Source organism: Astatotilapia calliptera, chromosome 3 (assembly GCF_900246225.1).
Source record: "Astatotilapia calliptera chromosome 3, fAstCal1.2, whole genome shotgun sequence".
NCBI classification, from domain to species: Eukaryota; Metazoa; Chordata; class Actinopteri; order Cichliformes; family Cichlidae; genus Astatotilapia; species Astatotilapia calliptera.
Window position 1 is genome coordinate 41,622,345 of NC_039304.1, and position 19,086 is coordinate 41,641,430.

Below are 19,086 nucleotides of genomic sequence, written 5' to 3' on the forward strand. Positions count from 1 at the left end.
TTAGGCATTATCTCAGCTATCTAACCTCTGCACACAAACTGAAAATAACAACACAGAAGTATATCATGCTTATCTGACATCACAGACACTGAAGTAAAGAATGCATCGTATATCATGTTTTGTCAAACATCTCAAACACTGAAGTAAGGAATGCATCGTGTTTTGTTTAACAATAGGCTTGGTTATGTGAAAATATATGAACACTTGATTATAAGGCACACTTGATTATATTGTATTTAAATAAAAATCCTCTTACACCCATCCTCACATGTTTCCTATCCGTCAGGACAGGAAGCCACATGGAGATCATCAGAGTTACATCAGGGCTGTATGTATCTGATCAATATATAAATTCATGTTCCTTTCATTGGCTCAGTTTTTAAAGCAGCTGTTTTTATGGAATGACAGAAACATGAGAGATGCTCAATCTCTTTAATATTTTATACACTGAGTACTGTTGGATGTCCACTTATTCAGCCGAGATAGAAAAATTACATTAAGAAAGAGAAATCAAACATTTGCATTCACTTTAATGTGCTCAGGACATGCTTGTTGAACACGGAAATGTAAAGGTTGTGAACGGAGCTTCAGAGAGACACAGATTTTTCACAGCGAGTTTTAGTTAGCGGAAAAATAAAAATAAGATGGCGATCCAGGAATGATTGTACCTTCCATCTTAAACCTCGTAAGATCCAAATTCTTCCATCACATACATTTTTAATTTCACTTTGATATTTGGGCTGATTGTTTTAACATTCATTGGGTCCCAAAGAATCACCAGTTTTTGTTTTTACCTGATTTTTGTTTCTAGGAAAAACGAGAGAGCCACATATGAGGATACTTTTACATTTTGATAACATAGAGCCAGTATAATGTCCTTGTGAGTGGATATTAGGCCGTTGAGGAGCAAAATGTAGTGTTTTGGTCAAGACAACCAAAAATGTGATGTCCAAATATGTGGATGCCAGGTCCTAGGAGGTTAAGGGACTTTACAGTTTACAAGGAATCATTTGGAACAGTACAAAACACCAACCGATTGACTCCATGAATCTGACAACCTGTTTCTGAGTGAAAGAGACAGACATGTACAGACTGAACCATCTGTTCAACAATCAGAGTGTTTCCCTAACAGGAGGGAGTGCACACAGAGACATCGAACCTCCAGACCAGACTCTAAACCCAGGATAAAGAGGTTCAGTGAATGTGGTGTTGAAGGTGTGGAGGTGGATCAGAGTGTCAGAGGAGATACCGTAGAAGGACAGAGTGCCAGCAGGACAGTCCACATACACTGCTACTCTGTTAGAGACAGAGGAGGAGGAGGAGGAGATGGATGTTTGTCTGTTATTGTGCCAGACAGAACGAGGACGATCATCGGAGCACAACAGACTCCAGGAATGATCATTCCTTCCAAACAAACAGTTAGAACTTCGTCCTTTCTTTCTGATGCTTCTGTAACTCACTGATATCTCAATTCTTCCTCTCCATTCAACCTCCCAGTAACAGCGACCAATCAAGCCATCTCTACACAGCAGCTGAGGATAAAGATCAAATCTGTCTGGATGATCAGGATATGACTGAACCGCCTTCACATATGTCATCTTCCTGTTGTTGTCAGACATTTTGAGGTTCGTGTGAACTGTGTTTGTGTCGATTGTTAGTTGACAGGAATCTGATGGAGAGAACAAACACAATCCAGCTGCAGTTATTGATCCATCATCTGTTCATTGATTGACACTTTGATGATGACTCCTGACATCAGAGATGTGAATGAGTGATGTGACAGTTTGAAGATGGTTAAATGAGTGCTGCTGTGTTTTTATGAACCACATTAAAAACACACTTACACTTCCTCAGACCTGGTCTCAACCACTGGACTCCAGCAGGCTCCACTCTGGAAAAAAAAAAAAGAGGGGCGAGACCAGCACAGTTCTCTTTCAGCATGCACACATGGACATTACATGGTATCCATACATGCATCAAACTGCTGATGATTTGGACTGATCCTGGATCTGTCAGTACCCCACTGTATTGAATGAAATATGACTGATTCCAAGTATCGTGTGTAAAAAATGTTTTTAAAAAAAGTAAGTATCTTTCTTTACTCGGTTATTTACACTAAAGAATATGGTAACCTAAACATTAAAGTTCATCACAGGCCCACACACTGAGATTAGTACTTACTCCTTGACTCTCACCATTCTCTGGAACACAAATTTGGGGTGATCGGGACCAGTGATGGGAATACCAATGTTAAATTGTGGCATTACTAAACCCTAGTGTGGGCTTAGGTCAGGTTACCTGACATCACTTCAAAAAAACTTTAGGAAGGACATATCACAGTTCTGGATCGGTGACCCAGTATTTTGGGTTTTTGGATCATTATTATTATCATCATCATTATTATTATTATTATTGATCTTGGATTTTTACCTAGGGTTTGGGTTCTGTTTTGTATTTCTTGCTCTCCAGTTCTTCTTGGTTTGCAATTTCTTGTTCTTAGGTTTTGGTAACTATGTCCTTGTGTTTAATGTAGGTTTAGTTCAGTGTCAAGTTTTTGCATGTCGTGTTTCAGTTTTTACTTTGCACGTCAGTTTCTCATGTCTTGGTTTCTAGTTTCTAGTCTAATTAGTTTTCTGTTCTTTTTGCTGACCAGCATTAAAAGTTGAGTTTTGAGATACATTTTGGGTCTTTCTTTTCTGCCTTCTGCACACAGACCATGACAGGCCAGTCGCTTTCTTTCCAGGCTCCTTAAAATGGTTAAGAGCATATATTTTGATTCTGATTCTCTGTTAGTTCAATAAAACTTTGATTCAATTTTATCTGCCGTATTTTTTGCACTATGAGGTGCACTTAAAATCCTTTGATGATCTCAAAAATCGACAGCGCACCTTATGTATGAACTCTGGTTGTGCTTACTGACCTCGAACTGAATTTGTGTGGTACACGGCATGCAGAAATCTGTCAAAAAAATGTTCTAGTACAACTTTGGTAAGCTATGAAGGCGCACTGCTTGATGGATTGCCAAAGCATTACAGCTACTGTAGTCAGGAGTCTTGCGGAGCAATCTGGGTCAAAAACTCCATCTCCTTCAGGTCCCAAAGGCAAATGAACACTGTGGCATCACTGAGAGTTAAAAATTGTCTAAATTCTTTCATAGTTAATAAAATGATCAGTGTTGCTGCTTTACTAAGTGTAACAACTACGTTTAACATCCAGGAATCCATGAAAACATAATTTGTGAAATTTAATGGAGTTACAAGTTAGCAGGAAGTTAGTTTCGACCTAAACATGACATAATATGTTCTGACTGAGAGATTTCTGAAAAAATTAAAAAATACAGCTCTGCCCATGTCACAAATATAGTAATATAGTGTATTCTGTTAATTGCTTGGAGGACTGCCGCACACTCCTTCAGCTTGGGCTTCGGGGATTGTGACAATTAGTATAACTCAGTGATGTTGATTCAGTTTATTAAGTCTAGTTACATCTGTAACCCTCAACCTGCTGCCCCAGCACGCAACATCATAGCATATAGGACTGGGTGCAACTGACTTGTAGAAAATCTCTGGCCCCACGGAGGAGGGAGGCTCAAATGGTGGAAAAGATTGTCAAAGAGCTACTGGAGGGGTTTACGGCTGGGACTGCAGAATGGGTCAACCACCACATGGGGGGTGGCTGTAGATCAGGAGGTAGAGAAGATCATGTGCTGATCGGAAGGTTGGTGGTTTGATCCCTGACTCCCCCAGTCTGCATGCCAAGTCTCCTTGGGCAAGATACTTACCCCCACCTACTTTCTGATACACCCATTGAAGTATGAATGTGTATGAATGTGAATGTTAGAAAGCACTGGCAAGTATACAAAACAGTGTTTGTGTGAATGGGTGAATGTGGTGTGTTGTATAAAGCGCTTTGAGTACTCCAGGAGAGTAGAAAAGCACTATACAAGAATCAGGTAATGGTAATTTACCATTTACAATTTGCTGGCCAACCTGAATAACACTCAGAAGTGCAGTCACAAGATTACCAAGCCAGACAGCAGGAACCCAATCCCTGCCCCACAAATGAAGAATCTTCAAGTGGTGTTTACATCTTGCCCCACTGCTGCAGAACAACAGGTGAGTTTACCCTGTCTTCTGCTGTCTCGGAGGCTGTCTGAAAGCTGGGAAGCGTATTTTAATTGGGGCCCCTAATTGGGAAAAACTTCCTTTTAACAGGAAGAAACCTCCGGCAGAACTGGTCTCAGGGAGGGGTAACCATTTGCCGCAACTATTTGGGGTGAGCATAGGAAGACAGGACAAAAGACATACTGTGGAAGAGAGCCAGAAATTAATAACAAGTATGATTCAGTGCAGATAGGTCTGTTCACACATAATGAGTGAGAAAGGTGACTAAAGAAGAAATACTCAGTGCATCATGGGAATCCCCCAGCAGCCTACACCTATTGCAGAATTACTAAGGGAGGATTAAAGGTTACCTGATCCAGACCTAACCATAGAACAGCACCAAGCAGGACAGACAAGATCTGCAAAGAGTGATGCGCTCAGCCGAACGCATCATTTGATCAGAGCTTCCTGACCTGCTGTCCATCTACACCAAGTGGTGCAAGAACAAAGCCAGGAAGATTATCATGGACCTCTCCCATTCCAACAGTGGACTCTTCTCACTGTTGAGGTCTGGGAAGCGCTTCCGCTCCCTTCAGGCCAAACCAGAGAGAATGAGGAGGAGCTTCTTCCCCCAGGATATTCAGGCCCTGAACCAGGTGTAGGACTGGAGTTGCATACAATACGTCACTGCACGCACTCTGTTTATTTGCTCACTTCTTATAATTTCTCTCTTAAATTGTTATTTGCACATAATTTTTTAATTTAAATTTCTAAATTTTGTCATAATTTGTAAATCTGCAAATCTGTAAATTCTTCACTGTTGTTTAATGGTTGTGGTTTGCACAGCAGTAAGCATTTCACCACATGTCGTACTGTGTATGTTTGTGTGTGTGACAAATTAAATTTTAAAATTTGCAGTTGTCTGCAAAATTATCCATACATAACTAGTAGATTTTTTTTTCAGTGTCAACCATGTGCATGGAATAGTAAGGCAAAATAATAAGGCAAAATAGTGAATAAATAAATTACTATTATTATGTCAAATGATCTAATTTAATAATGTTATTTAATAACAAAATAAAATAAAAATAGACATTTAGAAAGATTGATATTTACAGTTTCTCCTCATTATCTTTAACTGTTGTTGGTCATTTTTAAAAGAAAAATAATCTTGATCTGACCTGATAATTGTTGAGTTTGGAGTCTTCAGTATGTTCAATGCTGAATCCTGCAGGTTGTTGTTACTCAGATCAAGCTCTCTGAGACTAGATGATTGTGTGCGGATAACTAAGTACAGAGCTTCACAGCTTGAATCTGACAGGTTACAGCCATTTAGCCTAAAAAAATTTTTAAACAGAAATAAAAAAAAAAAACCCACTGGTGCTAAAGTACATTTACAGTGCAACTAGATTTGGCAATATTAAATGTTTTTCCTGTTGATTCATCAATTCTGTCTTAATCATTTAGCCACATTAGCCATGTTAGATTTTTGAATAAAAACACAAAGATAAAAAAGAACATGGATAAAGTTCAGTCTCTTGGTGATATTTTTTTCCTGAATCGTTGACAAAAATGTAAATATCACCTGATCTGACCTTAGAATTTCCAGTTTGCAGTGTTGATTTGCTACTCCAACACACAGAAGTTTCACTCCTGAATCTTGTAGGTCATTATTACTCAGGTCCAACTCTCTCAGACAAGAGGACTGGGAGCTCACAACTGAGGACAGATCTTCACAGCTTGTCTCTGTCAGGTTACAGTCAGTAAGTCTGAAAATTATGAACGCAAAGACAAATAACACAGTCATTAATATGTATTCATTTTGGAACAAGGAGTCACTAGATTTGGCGATATTTTTTTTCTGTTTGTTAATGAATTCTGACTTGAGTATTAGAAATTTAAAATTTTTACTAAGATCACAAAGACACAAAAGCACATGGATAAATTTAGCTTCCTCGTATTTTTTTTCTAACAATCACTGACAAAAAATTAAACATGACTTGATCTGACCTTAGTGTTTCTATTTTGCAGTGTTGACTTGCGACTCCAACACACAGAACCTTCACTCCTGAATCCTTTAGGTCATTGTTGCTCAGGTCCAGCTGTCTCAGATTAGAGGACTGAGAGCTCACAACTGAGGACAGAGTTTCACAGCTTCTCTCTGAGAGGTTACAGCCACTCAGTCTGATAAGACAATAATAGGAAACAAGACAAAATCATTCGTTTTTCTGAGAGATATCAGAGGATTTATTTATAGCGATATAGCTTCGGGTAGGGTTGATCGGCACAGCTTCAACTCAGTCATTCTTAAATAACCTCCTATTGATTCATACAATGAGGAGCAGCCTCAGCCATACCAGATTGGAATCTGAAAAACCAATGAAACACATGTTTCCATCGTACACATTTGCTGTGCCATGCTATTCAACTCAGAATTACACAAAGTGCAAAGCACTTAAGCTTTTCAACCCCACTGCCCCTTGTACTAGGGGTGAGCATTGCATTTCTCACTTGCTTTTTATGCAACATTCTACCGTTTGTAAAAAGCTGTAGTCTGGTGTTGTTTTTTTTGTTTTTTCCAAAACCAACCTTTGACAAGAAAGCCTAATTTCTCAGATGCAATACTAAATACCAGCCAAAAGAAAAAAAAACTTTTTTGGGTTTTATATTTTTTTGGGGTCTGACTTCGTAATTGCAAATAAATATTCAATATGATTTGGCAATGTGTCTGCTATGCACTGAGAAAGACTGGTGACACGTCCAGGGTGTACCTTGCCTCTCGCCCTATGGTAGCTGGGATAGGCTCCAGTTCGCAGTTTGTGAGCAAAGTACTCTAATAGGATGATGGCACTAAAAGGACATTAAGATAAAATGGGGCCTAATTATTCAAGACCTTGTATGTGAGGAGCAGGATTTTAAATTGTGGATTTAACAGGGAGACAATGAAGAGAACCCAATAGAGGAGAAATCTGCTCTCTCTTTCTAGTCCTAAGTACTCTTGCTGCAGCACTTTGGATTAATTGAAAGCTTTTTTTAGTTTTTTGAGATGCTGATAATAACAAATCGCAGTAGTCTAGGATAGAACCCAAGACATGCTTGGGTTTGGGAACGGATGGCCCGTCTGGGGGTACTGATGGCTGGATCTGGGAATATAGATTATCTTTAGGAAGTGTGAGTGTGTGCACATTGTTGATTTCTGTCTGGCCTCATGCTGAGTGAGGCCATTTGTATGTGTGTGATTGCAGGTGGGAAGATATGCTTTTGTCTGTGTCTAAATCTCCTTTAGAACAATTCAGGCTCCCCCCAGGTTTGGGGGCCCAATTCTCCATGCCACACTCTCTGCAGTTGGTTTGTGTCCCTTCCTGCCAGTGCATAAGTGGTTTGATGTGAGGGGCTTGGTTCTGGGGAGTAAATAAAAAAAAATCCTAATAAAGGTCTAATAAAATTTGACATACATAATTCCATTTGCTACACTGCCACCAGACACAACACACACACACGTTGCAGTTAAAGGGTAAAAGGCTATTAAACTGCAACTACTGTGTCTGCTACGGTGAAATACATCTTACAGAGCTTTGTTGGAGGCTTGGACCACTGGAAGCAGCCTCTGAAAAGCCTCCTCCGAAGCAGAATATTTCTTCAGGTCAAACGCTTCCAGTTCTTCGTCTGATGATAGTAAGATGAAGACCAGAGCTGACCACTGAGCAGGAGATGGTTTATCTGTGGAGAGACTTCCTGATCTCAGGGACTGTTGGATCTCCTCCACTAGAGAACGATCATTCAGTTCATTCAGACAGTGGAACAGATTGATGCTTTTCTCTGCAGACAGATTCTCATTAAGCTTCTTCTTGATGTACTGGACTGTCTCCTGATTGGTTTCTGAAATACATCCTGTCTCTGTCAGCAGGCCTCGTAGGAGCTTCTGATTGGTCTGCAGTGAAAGACCCAGAAGGAAGCGCAGGAACAAGTCCAGGTTTCCATTTGAACTCTGTAAGGCCTTGTCCACAGCAGTCTTGTAGAAGAGAGTCCCTGCAGAGTCTTTTGTTTCAGACTTCTGGGAGGTTTGTTGTTCTTCCAGCAGATTGACTTCAGAGTTGATGAAGGTCAGATGGACATGAAGAGCAGCCAGAAACTCCTGAACACTCAGATGGATGAAGCAGAACACCTTGTCCTGGTACAGTCCTCTCTCCTCTTTAAAGATCTGTGTGAACACTCCTGAGTACACTGAGGCTGCTCTGATATCGATGCCACACTCTGTCAGGTCTGATTCATAGAAGATCAGGTTTCCTTTCTGCAGCTGATCAAAGGCCAGTTTTCCCAGAGACTCAATCATCTTCCTGCTCTCTGGACTCCAGTGTGGATCTGTCTCAGCTCCTCCGTCATACTTGACCTTCTTCACTTTGGCCTGAACCACCAGGAAGTGGATGTACATCTCAGTCAGGGTCTTGGGCAGCTGTCCTCCCTCTCTGGTTTTCAGCACATCCTCCAGAACTGTAGCAGTGATCCAGCAGAAGACTGGGATGTGACACATGATGTGGAGGCTTCGTGATGTCTTGATGTGGGAGATGATCCTGCTGGCCTGATCCTCATCTCTGAATCTCTTCCTGAAGTACTGCTCCTTCTGTGGGTCAGTGAACCCTCTGACCTCTGTTACCCTGCCAAGCCACTGTGGAGGGATCTGATTGGCTGCTGCAGGTCGTGTGGTTATCCAGAGGCGAGCAGAGGGAAGCAGTTTCCCCCTGATGAGGTTTATCAGCAGCGCATCCACTGAGGTGGACTTTCTAGGGTCAGTTAGGATTGCAGTTTTGTGGAAGTTCAGAGGAAGTCGACACTCATCCAGACCATCAAAGATGAACACAACCTGGAAGTCTTCAAAGCTGCAGATTCCTGCTTCTTTGGTTTCAGTAAAGAAGTGATGAACAAGTCCCACCAAGCTGAACTTTTCCTCTTTCAGCACATTCAGCTCTCTGAAAGTGAATGGAAATATGAACTGGATGTCCTGGTTGGCTTTGTCTTCAGCCCAGTCCAGGGTGTATTTCTGTGTTAAGACTGTTTTCCCGATGCCAGCCCATCCTTTTGTCAGCACTGCTCTGATTGGTTCATCTCTTCCAGGTGAGGCTTTAAAGATGTCTTCTTGTCTGATTGTTGTTTCTGGTCTGTCTGGTTTCCTGGATGCTGTTTCAATCTGTCTGACCTCATGTTCATCATTGACCTCTGCAGTCCCTCCCTCTGTGATGTAGAGCTCTGTGTAGATCTGATTCAGGAGGGTTGGGTTTCCTGCTTTAGCGATCCCCTCAAACACACACTGGAACTTCTTCTTCAGAGCAGATTTATGGTTAAGTTGACAAACTTCAGCCAGATGTTCTGAAAAATCAGCCAAAAAAAAAAAATATATCAGTTCATTTTTTACAAATTCAAGATGACAGCTTTGTTTAAACCAATGTTATCCATCTCCTCAAAGGTGAAAAAATGTTCTAGTTAATCAGGAGCTAGAGAAATCCTCTTACTGTTCTGCAGACAGTCAGCCAGCTTCTCCTGCTTCATTCTCCTTAAGAAGTGCAGTGTGATCTTCACAAATGCCTCTTTGGTGCTCCTCCTCTGCTCTTCATCCTCCCGCTGACTCTCTATGCATTCTGGGTAATCTGGACTCAGAACCTTCTGGATCTTTTTCAGCTCGTTCTTCACAAAAGTGATGATGTTGTCCTCCAGCAGCTGGAACAGAATACTTTATGAATGAGCCAATCAACTGAAATCATGGAGCCAAACATCAGATCCATGTTGGACACACTGACAATCCACTGGTCTACAAAGAGCATCATGGAGATGACTGTGAACAGAATAGATGTGAAAGTAGTTGTTGTACATGTACAGACCATAAATATGGAGTCCAGGTCTGTTTGATGCTTCTGGGCAGACTGACCACTGGGAACCTCCGAGCTCTCCTGATCCACTCTGTGGAGGAATCATGAAAAATTATTTCACATCAACTATGTCCCCAGAGAGACAAACAAAGTGGCAGACAGAAGTTTCTAGTGCACATTTTATCCCCAAAACATTATTAAAATTTGACACCATAGTTCGCTGCTCTTCCACCTTGCGAGCCAAGTGACTACTGACTAAAAGTTAGAGAGCAATGGCAAACATTTTGCCTTCTTTTAAAAATATAAATAAAACCCAAGTCCTTATTTGTTATTTTCTTAAGTTTTCTGTTCATGCTTGAGTTCTGATTTCTGCTACATTTTAATATCATTACAGTACTTCAACATGATGTTTGTTGTGTTATTTAATTTCTTTTTCTTTTTTAGTTCCTGTTGAGTTGGTGATGGTGTAATTTCCTATTTTGAGTTCATTTTGAGTTCATTACTTTCATGTGTAATTCTTCAGTGCTCATTGTCTTGACCTTTCGTGCTAGTCCATTGGTTCCCCTGTTCTTTGATTTTATGTTGCATCTTGTTTATTGTTAGTCTTCCTGCATTATACTGTACAATTTTTTTATTATCTTAGCAATAATTAGTGTAAATAGGACTGAGGAAATGTGTTTGCATTGGAGTTTATGTCCAACAACATCAAGCAGTTAAATCAAAGAGTTCATGTTACTAACAGCTCACCTCTCTGCAGCAAACAGAGGCTGGAATTTAAAATCAGTGTCACGTGGATTAGACCAGTCACTCTTTAAGGACACACAGCTGGGTTCGGGTCTACCGTCGATCCTGTTAGGGAAGAAAAATGTGTTTTTAATTTGGAGTCACATAAGTTGAAGAAGACTTAATACCTTCATCATTCCAAAGAGAAAGTGGTTTGGCTGAGCATGAGCAGAGGGAAACTCCAAATTAGCGTTGGCAGTGTAAGAACAGAGCACCACCCAGAGGTAAACAGTCATTTACATTATGCAGGACTATGAATGGTCCTAATGTGAGAAGGAATTTAAATGTACAGGTTTAACATGTTTTAAAGAATTAAGGAATTCCTCTGACTCTGTAGTTACAAAGGCACTTTCTATTGCATCTCTGAACTACTGTCTTCACCACTGAACAAGTGTAACTTGTGAATTATCTCCAGAGCTGGGCCAAAACTGCACATATGATGAAAGTCTTTTCTTTTCCTTAGCTCTCTAAGAACTGGACAAATTACTCAAGGAGTCATCTACACTGTCTAAACTACGCTGCACCAGCACTATAACACCCAGCACGCCCCTGCGGGCGGTTTATCCTTCAAGCTCGGGTCCTCTACCAGAGGCCTGGGAGCTTGAGGGTCCGGCGCAGTATCTTAGCTGTTCCTAGGACTGCGCTCTTCTGGACAGAGATCTCCGATGTTATTCCCGGGATCTGCTGGAGCCACTCTCCTAGCTTGGGAGTCACCGCACCTAGTGCTCCGATTACCACGGGGACCACCGTTACCTTCACCCTCCACATCCTCTCGAGCTCTTCTCTGAGCCCTTGGTATTTCTCCAGCTTCTCGTGTTCCTTCTTCCTGATATTGCTGTCATTCGGAACCGCTACATCGATCACTACGGCCGTCTTCTTCTGTTTGTCTACCACCACTATGTCCGGTTGGTTAGCCACCACCATTTTGTCCGTCTGTATCTGGAAGTCCCACAGGATCTTAGCTCGGTCATTCTCCACCACCCTTGGGGGCATCTCCCATTTTGACCTCGGGACTTCCAGGTTATACTCCGCACAGATGTTCCTGTACACTATGCCGGCCACTTGGTTATGGCGTTCCATGTATGCCTTGCCTGCTAGCATCTTGCACCCTGCTGTTATGTGCTGGATTGTCTCTGGGGCATCTTTACACAGCCTGCACCTGGGGTCTTGCCTGGTGTGATAGACCCCAGCCTCTATGGAACTTGTACTCAGAGCGTGTTCTTGTGCTGCCATGATTAGTGCCTCTGTGCTGTCTTTCAGTCCAGCTTTGTCCAGCCACTGGTAGGATTTCTGGATATCAGCCACCTCCTCTATCTGTCGGTGGTACATACCGTGCAGGGGCCTGTCCTTCCATGATGGTTCCTCGTCTCCCTCCTCTTTCTTGGGTTTCTGCTGCCTGAGGTATTCACTGAGCACTCGGTCAGTTGGGGCAATCTTCCCAATGTTTTCTTGGATGTTCATTGTCTCATCCTGGACTGTGGTGCTGACACTCACCAGTCCCCGGCCCCCTTCGTTCCGCTTAGCGTACAGCCTCAGGGTTCTGGACTTGGGGTGAAACCCTCCATGCATGGTAAGGAGCTTTCTTGTCTTTATGTCAGTGGCTTCTATCTCCTCCTTTGGCCAGCCTATTACCCCAGCAGGGTACCTGATCACGGGCAGGGCGTACGTGTTGATGGCCCGGATCTTGTTCTTACCATTCAGCTGACTCCTCAGGACTTGCCTGACCCTCTGCAGGTACTTGGTGGTTGCAGCCTTTCTAGCGGCCTCTTCATGGTTCCCATTTGCCTGCGGGATCCCCAGGTACTTGTAACTGTCCTGTATGTCTGCAATGTTGCTTTCTGGTAGTTCGATCCCCTCAGTTCTGACTACCTTCCCTCTCTTTGTTACCATCCGACTACACTTCTCCAGCCCGAACGACAGTCCAATGTCATTGCTGTATAGCCTGGTAGTGTGGATCAGTGAATCGATGTCTCGTTCACTCTTGGCACCCAAAGTAGCATAAGCACATGTTTTAGTTCTAGTTCCTCCCCTCTGCACCAGTTACTTGAATCCAACTGTGAGCAACAGCTTAGACCTGTTATCAGTTTATCCTAACTAAGGATGGGTATCGTTTAGGTTTTATCCGATACCGGTGCCAAATCGGTACTTTTGAAACGGTGCCGGTGCTCAAACCGGTGCTTAAAGAATGGAGAACACAAAATTGGTCCAAAATCCTCTCATGTTCAGCTGGTTTTTTGTAAAAAGATAACAATGTTAGCCTTTTCTGCAGTTATGGGGCATATATGGCATCACTCTTGGCTGGAAGTAGTGCTTAAACAATGGAAAAAACACAAACTTTGTCCAAAACCTCTCATGTTCAGCTGTTTTCCACTTTTTCTTTGGTCATTTTAGCCTTTTTGGCCAGGGTGAAGGGAGTATCTGCCATCAAACAAGAAGACAGCTGCATGTAACTACGACAGTGTTTGCTAGTTCACCTTACATGCATTAATGTAATAACGTGGTTAGCCTACTCAACGTAAATTACACTCGAACAACATTAAGCGACTCACGCAGAGAAGAACAGCTGCTGCTGCATCATCATCCTCATCATTTCTGCTACACTGGGAGGGCTAGGGGCCAGGACTCTCCTCTTCGGGTTTTTGGGGGATGTTGCTAAATCCGGGACCGATAACAGGCACCACACCCGCAGCAGATGTGCTCGGTGTGAGGTCTCGCAGCAAGCTATCAAATACGGTGCATTTCTCGGCTTTCAAAAAAAAAAAAAAACGCTATGCGTCGCCAGGTGTTTCATCGGATTCGAGGTGTTACCTCCTTTGACAGTATCACAGTATCAGCTTAAAGCACTTGTTGCTACTGAGTTTGCATCTTTTGCTGTGAAGTACAGCCAGACTTTTGACCGCTTCGTCTTGGGCATTTTTAATCTGTAGCTCGGCTCTAAAAGAACGTACGTACCTGGCCCCGCCTACTATCCGCGGAAACGTAAAATGATTGGCTAGAAGTATATCACAGCTCAGGAAAAAAAAGCACCGAAATAAAGCACCGAAATGTGCGCTGCTTTTCGGTCTGGTTACTACCGTTTATGTCAGACACCGGTACCCATCCCTAATCCTAACACATCCTTTCAAGACTCAGGCTAAAATAAAAAATTTACTTTTGAGAATGATGATTACAACATGAGAAAGACTTTCAGCCAATATTTTAAAACAGTGACATGGTTTTTTTTAAAATTTGGTTTTATCTATTTAGTGAAGATCGCAGCAGTGCTCTAACTTGTGTAGCACCTGATTCAGAAGACTTTATTTATCCCTGAGGGGCAATTAAGAGACAGACCTTGCCGACAATACACAAACATCACATTGGGGAGACAGGTCAGGCTAGATAGCTGGCCCGTCAGCCGCACGAGCAGCGACCCGGAACCAAACAACAATGGAAAATGCACAATATGAGGAAAGACGAGGAGAAAAAAAGAACTCCCCCCAGACTGAGCTCCAACAGGAGATCAGTTTGACAACAAAAAGGGGGGGGGGGTGTAGTTCTGTGTCAGTGTATATTCGTACGTGTGAGTGTGTGTTCCATGTTCAGCTGAGAGAAAGTGTCCCTTCACCCAGTTAAGCAAAAGTCAACAATCTTCGGTCGATGCAGGTGGCCTTGAATGAGGAGGGAGAAAGGCATAACAAACAGTCTTATTATCTAAGGGAGAATATTGTTATTCCCGTAAGCTTTTGCCTTAAGCATCTAGCTGGCGCCAGGGGCGCCACATGAGATGAAGATGGTAGCTGCTTTGGTTAGTGCGAACAAATTGCAGCTGGTCTAATGTACGTCACTGGTCACCAGGTCTCTCAATTCCAGCTGTTCTTCTTCAAGACGTTATCCATTTAGCAGAGCCATGACCTTCTCGAAGATCTTATCCATACTGTGTTTAAAAAAAATAATAAATAAATAAAAACAGTGCTCATCGTCGATCATGTCGGCCAGTCTTGTGGGATTTTGAACAGCTGTAGCCACTTCATGTTCTTCGATAAGCCAGGTCTCAGCCAATTGGTAGATGTCCATGTATCTCATATTCAAACACAATCCAACAGGTACTGTAGTAATATGGATGGGGCCTTAGATTGTTTGATTAGGTGGCTTGCTTTACTAAATTGTATGTAATAACAGTTCCTACCATCCAACTGTCAGCAATATTACTGAAATTATTATCAGTGCCACCTTACATGGTAAATGGACTGATTCTTATACAGCACTTTTCTACTCTGGGCATTCAACACTTTACCCACCTTGCCTCATTAACACATGCACTTTTGTCTATGCTCTCTCTATGCCAGTGCTTTCTCTCTGTTATTTACATACATTTATAATCCAATTGAATGTGGATTCGTATCTTGCCCAATTATATTTACACAGGAAAACTGTTTAAGGTGAACCTCATGTTTCCTTACACATGAGAAAAAAAAAATCCCAGGGAATGAGGTGTTTGAACTGCACTTTATATCCAACAACATTAAATAATTAAATTATATAGTTAAATAATTTAAACATTAACATAATAATAAACATTAAATAACATTAAATAAGCTCTCAAAAAGTTCATGTTACTAACAGCTCACCTTTTTTGATCAGATGTCTGCTGGGCTTTAAAATTAGTCGAATTGTTGTCTTTAGAAGTGTCACTCTTTAAAGACAACCTCCTGGACAGAGGTTCAGGCTGGTCCCTGTGAATAATGATGGAGCAGTGATGTGAGTGCTGAGCTGTGACATGGAGAAGAGTCATGCACAGTTAGAGATGGTCATCTCACCTTTGAGCTTTGGTCTGGCTCTCATGTTCCCCACACAGAGTGCTTTTAGAGGGAGGGGCTCCCTCCTCTCTGTCCTCACACTGATCCATGCTGCTCAATTCACATCAGCTCACACACACTTTCTACCTGCAGAGGAAATACAAATCATTCACATGCACATCAACTGTAATCCTGCTTTCCATCATGTGTGCTGTCCAGATATCAGCTGCTGCTTTCCTGCTTCATCTCAGTGTCAGCTGGATGCAGTCAGACAGCAGTGTGAGGCAGAGGAAGCTGCCATCAGCTGCTCTGCTATCAGTCCACTAGATGGAAGCATGACACACACGATGCATTCACTGACACAAACTGATTCACTATGACTGGAGGCTTCAGTCCAGTAACACGCAGCCAGTTCAACCAATGAGTCGTTGAATTCAACACGTATTACAAACATTTTCAAACATTTCAGCTGATCCATGATTCAATGAGGATCATTAGAGTTAAAAGCTTCAAACTAACTATTCCTGCTGATTTTGCAGAGAACTGAACACACAATAATTTACTGATAATAAGACGCTCCTCATAGCTCTTTGTTCAGTACGGCTTTCCTTCTCCCCATAAACCTGGAGGTTGCAGAGTTAAAGATGTAATTGATTGTCACCAATGGGGACACATTTAGACATAAGTATGTCAGACGGACAGCTAAGGTCAAACACTTTGGACGCAGAGACATCTGTGCTTTTACTTAAATCACATCTGTTTATTAACAGGAATTAGTAGTAGTAGTAGTTATTTTGTAATAATTATTTTGTAATTATTTCGTAATCATTGTCATAATTACCTTCTATTGAAGCAGATTCAACATTTGTGATGCAGTGTTTTTAATGAGAAGCACAATTTTTTTAATCAAGTTCATGCTACATCTATACAACTACCTGCACTGTTATTATACAGAATGGATGAACAGCTCCACTATCAGCTATTCCTTCATACAAATGCATCTGCAACTGTGTGTGTGTTTGTGTGTTAAATTATTTTCTCATGTCTCCATAAAATGACCTGAAACTGTCTAATAGCTACCATTTTAACAATATAAGCCTATAAACTACAGTTCCACACACTAACACAAATGCATAACCTATTTAGAACACATACCATCTTTTTCTTAGGGTATGAAGACAAAAGCTATCAACACAAAGCAAAGACGAAAATTTTCGTGTTTATACTGTAAAAACATGAGCAAGAACAAGTAAAAACAAGGGCTGCAGTGTGACTGCTCATCAGTTGAAATTCAGGCTCTGGCTGCTGTGCTGGGGTCTGCAGAGACGCAGCTTTAACGTCACTCTGTGTTCTTGGCTAGCTCTGTGTTATCATGCTGTCTGTGCAGATGGTTTGATGCCACTGTACCTAACTTAACTTTTACAGCCTTTCATTCTCTCTGGCTGTCAGTTCTAGTTGAGCAATATAGCTTTTCGTTTATTGTGTAAATACAGTCTCATTAACTTCTGTTATTGTTAGATTTTTTGTAACTGAGGATTATATTTAGCATATATTTATGGTGAATTTAATGACTGGAATAACTTTATGTGATTCAAAGTTCAAAATAATAATGTCTATCATTTACTTAATTTCTTTCAGTTCATCATCTTTCTGAAAGCCATTTGAATTCTCCTCTTTCTCTCTAACCCAACTCTCTTCTGATGGCTGCTTTTACTTTGTCTCTACAAACAGAATCTACTGCTTGAAGATACCACCTCATCCACCAAGGCGGTCTCCCGTGGCTAGTTAACCAGTAGAAAGTTGGCACACAGACCAGGTAAGGTATAAGGTATAAAATATTATAGTGATCCCAATAATATTTATAATATGACGACAGAGAATAGAGGAAGTGGGTCTTGAGGCACCCATTTAAGTCATTATTAGCTCTCTGCTTTGTCTTACATCATGTTCGTGATAAACAAAAATGCTGTGAATGATGTTGCGTGTCTTTAGCTAGCATAATACAAAAGAAACAATCTTCCGTGAAAGTTTAAACTGGAAAAAACTAGTAACTGAATGCATCAAAGTTTCAGTTTGCGGTTCACCTGATCTTTGTGAAGCAGAAACAATAACAAGATGTTAGCTAATAGATATATATAACATCAAAACACAACAGGAATTTCTTTGTTTTACACTTTAATTCAGATCATACAGCAGATTAATTTTATGTAAAGGAAATAATACATAATAAAAAATACACCTGCTGTTCTGCTCTCAGTTCCATCAGTCTCTGTGACGCCAGAATAATTACCTGTCAGCAGAGGAATTTTTAAACCAACACTTCCTCATGTTTGAGCTTGTCACGCGTTGTGTGTGTCTGCATATTTACTACATACTATTAAAATTATATTTTAGTGAGTTCCTTCTGTTTTTACAGTCTGGATTAGGCTGCTTCCTGCTCTGTAGGTCTTCATCTCTGCTGATCAGGAGGTCTCAGACTAGATCTTTTAGACATGAGCCTCTGATCCTGTTAAAGTAGTTCAGATCTTTACGTAACTTAACATTTCCAAAAGACTGAAATCGCACTGAGTTATCCGAGTGCGTGCTCTATAAGGACTCTGATATTAGATGATCTGTATTATTCCGGAAAACAGGTTAAAGGGGAAAAAAAAGTTTGAAGCTTTTTTTTTTTAATTCAAAGGCTTGGAACCTCAGAGGAGGGTAATACACAGTGAAACTCAAGAGACCACATTCTGACCTACTATTGATGATTAAAACCTTTAAACTGAAAAATAAAAACAAGAATAATAAAAAAAACCTCAAATCCAGCAATTAAAATCACAGAATTCAACGTGAACATGAACGTGAACGTGAACATGACAACAGCACAACACAAAGACATGGAAATGTCTGCTACATCTAAATATTTTTCTGCATGTTATGCATGACTCGAGTCAAAGCCCAGTTCAGGTTTACTCCTGCAGAGTAAACCTGAACTGCTTTACTTTGTGTTTTGTTTTTAATTTATTTGTTTGTTTTTCATGAGACTTAAGTAAAAATCTGAATTACAACTTTTTAACAAAAAAACTGATTTTATCAGATTGATCTTCCCTTTAACTGGATACAATGTTCAATCAGATTAATGATCAGTGTCTGATTAGTCTAAAGTTTCACACAGATCTATTTAAACTGTTTATCACAATAACAAATGTTTTAGTGCAGACCTACTGACTGATAACATGTGTGAATTCAATCAGTCAATAATCTATAATCATGTGGAATTGTCTTCAAACACAAAAGTGATCAAAGTTTGTCCTGATATAAGAGCTTAACATTTGGTCCAAACATCACAGAGCGGAAACAAGCAGTCAAACTGTTAAAGAAGGAAACAAAGCAAACTTACAGTTTCTTCACACGGAGATACAATCAACAAGCTCCACTCCACACCTGAGTTTGTGTTTCCAGCTCAGACGTGTTAAACGCTGCTGCTGTGCTACATTTGTCATTTCCTGCTTTCACTACCATCCATGTCAAAGCGCTGAAGTCATCTGATCACTTTAATGCAGTAAAGCAGGAGCTGTAAGT

General features: G+C 41.1%; 1 protein-coding gene and 1 pseudogene across 1 annotated transcript; one reads left to right on the forward strand and one right to left on the reverse strand.

Moving 5' to 3' along the window:
• Positions 1-19,086, forward strand: part of LOC113019578 (protein NLRC3-like) — a 576,297-nt pseudogene that overhangs the window by 298,998 nt on the left and 258,213 nt on the right.
• LOC113019586 (NACHT, LRR and PYD domains-containing protein 3-like) lies at positions 831-15,632 on the reverse strand. Its single transcript, XM_026163360.1, has 11 exons — positions 15,544-15,632; positions 15,355-15,459; positions 10,712-10,813; positions 9,977-10,055; positions 9,611-9,815; positions 7,673-9,467; positions 6,114-6,287; positions 5,699-5,872; positions 5,285-5,440; positions 1,845-1,891; positions 831-1,669 (listed from the first exon to the last, which is right to left on the reverse strand). Exons 1-11 carry the CDS (start codon positions 15,630-15,632, stop codon positions 1,113-1,115), a joined length of 3,483 nt encoding a protein of 1,160 aa, XP_026019145.1. The 3' UTR covers positions 831-1,112.

Bases quoted from the DNA above. Each gene is read 5' to 3' on its own strand.
- LOC113019586 (XM_026163360.1), bottom strand. From the start codon at position 15,632: ATGGATCAGTGTGAGGACAGAGAGGAGGGAGCCCCTCCCTCTAAAAGC. The intron at 5,441-5,698 runs GTCAGATCAGGT...AAATTTTTTTAG, and splicing joins TGCAAACTGGAAATTCTAAG to GCTAAATGGCTGTAACCTGT. The intron at 1,892-5,284 runs GTCAGATCAAGA...TTTTTTTTCCAG, and splicing joins CCAAACTCAACAATTATCAG to AGTGGAGCCTGCTGGAGTCC.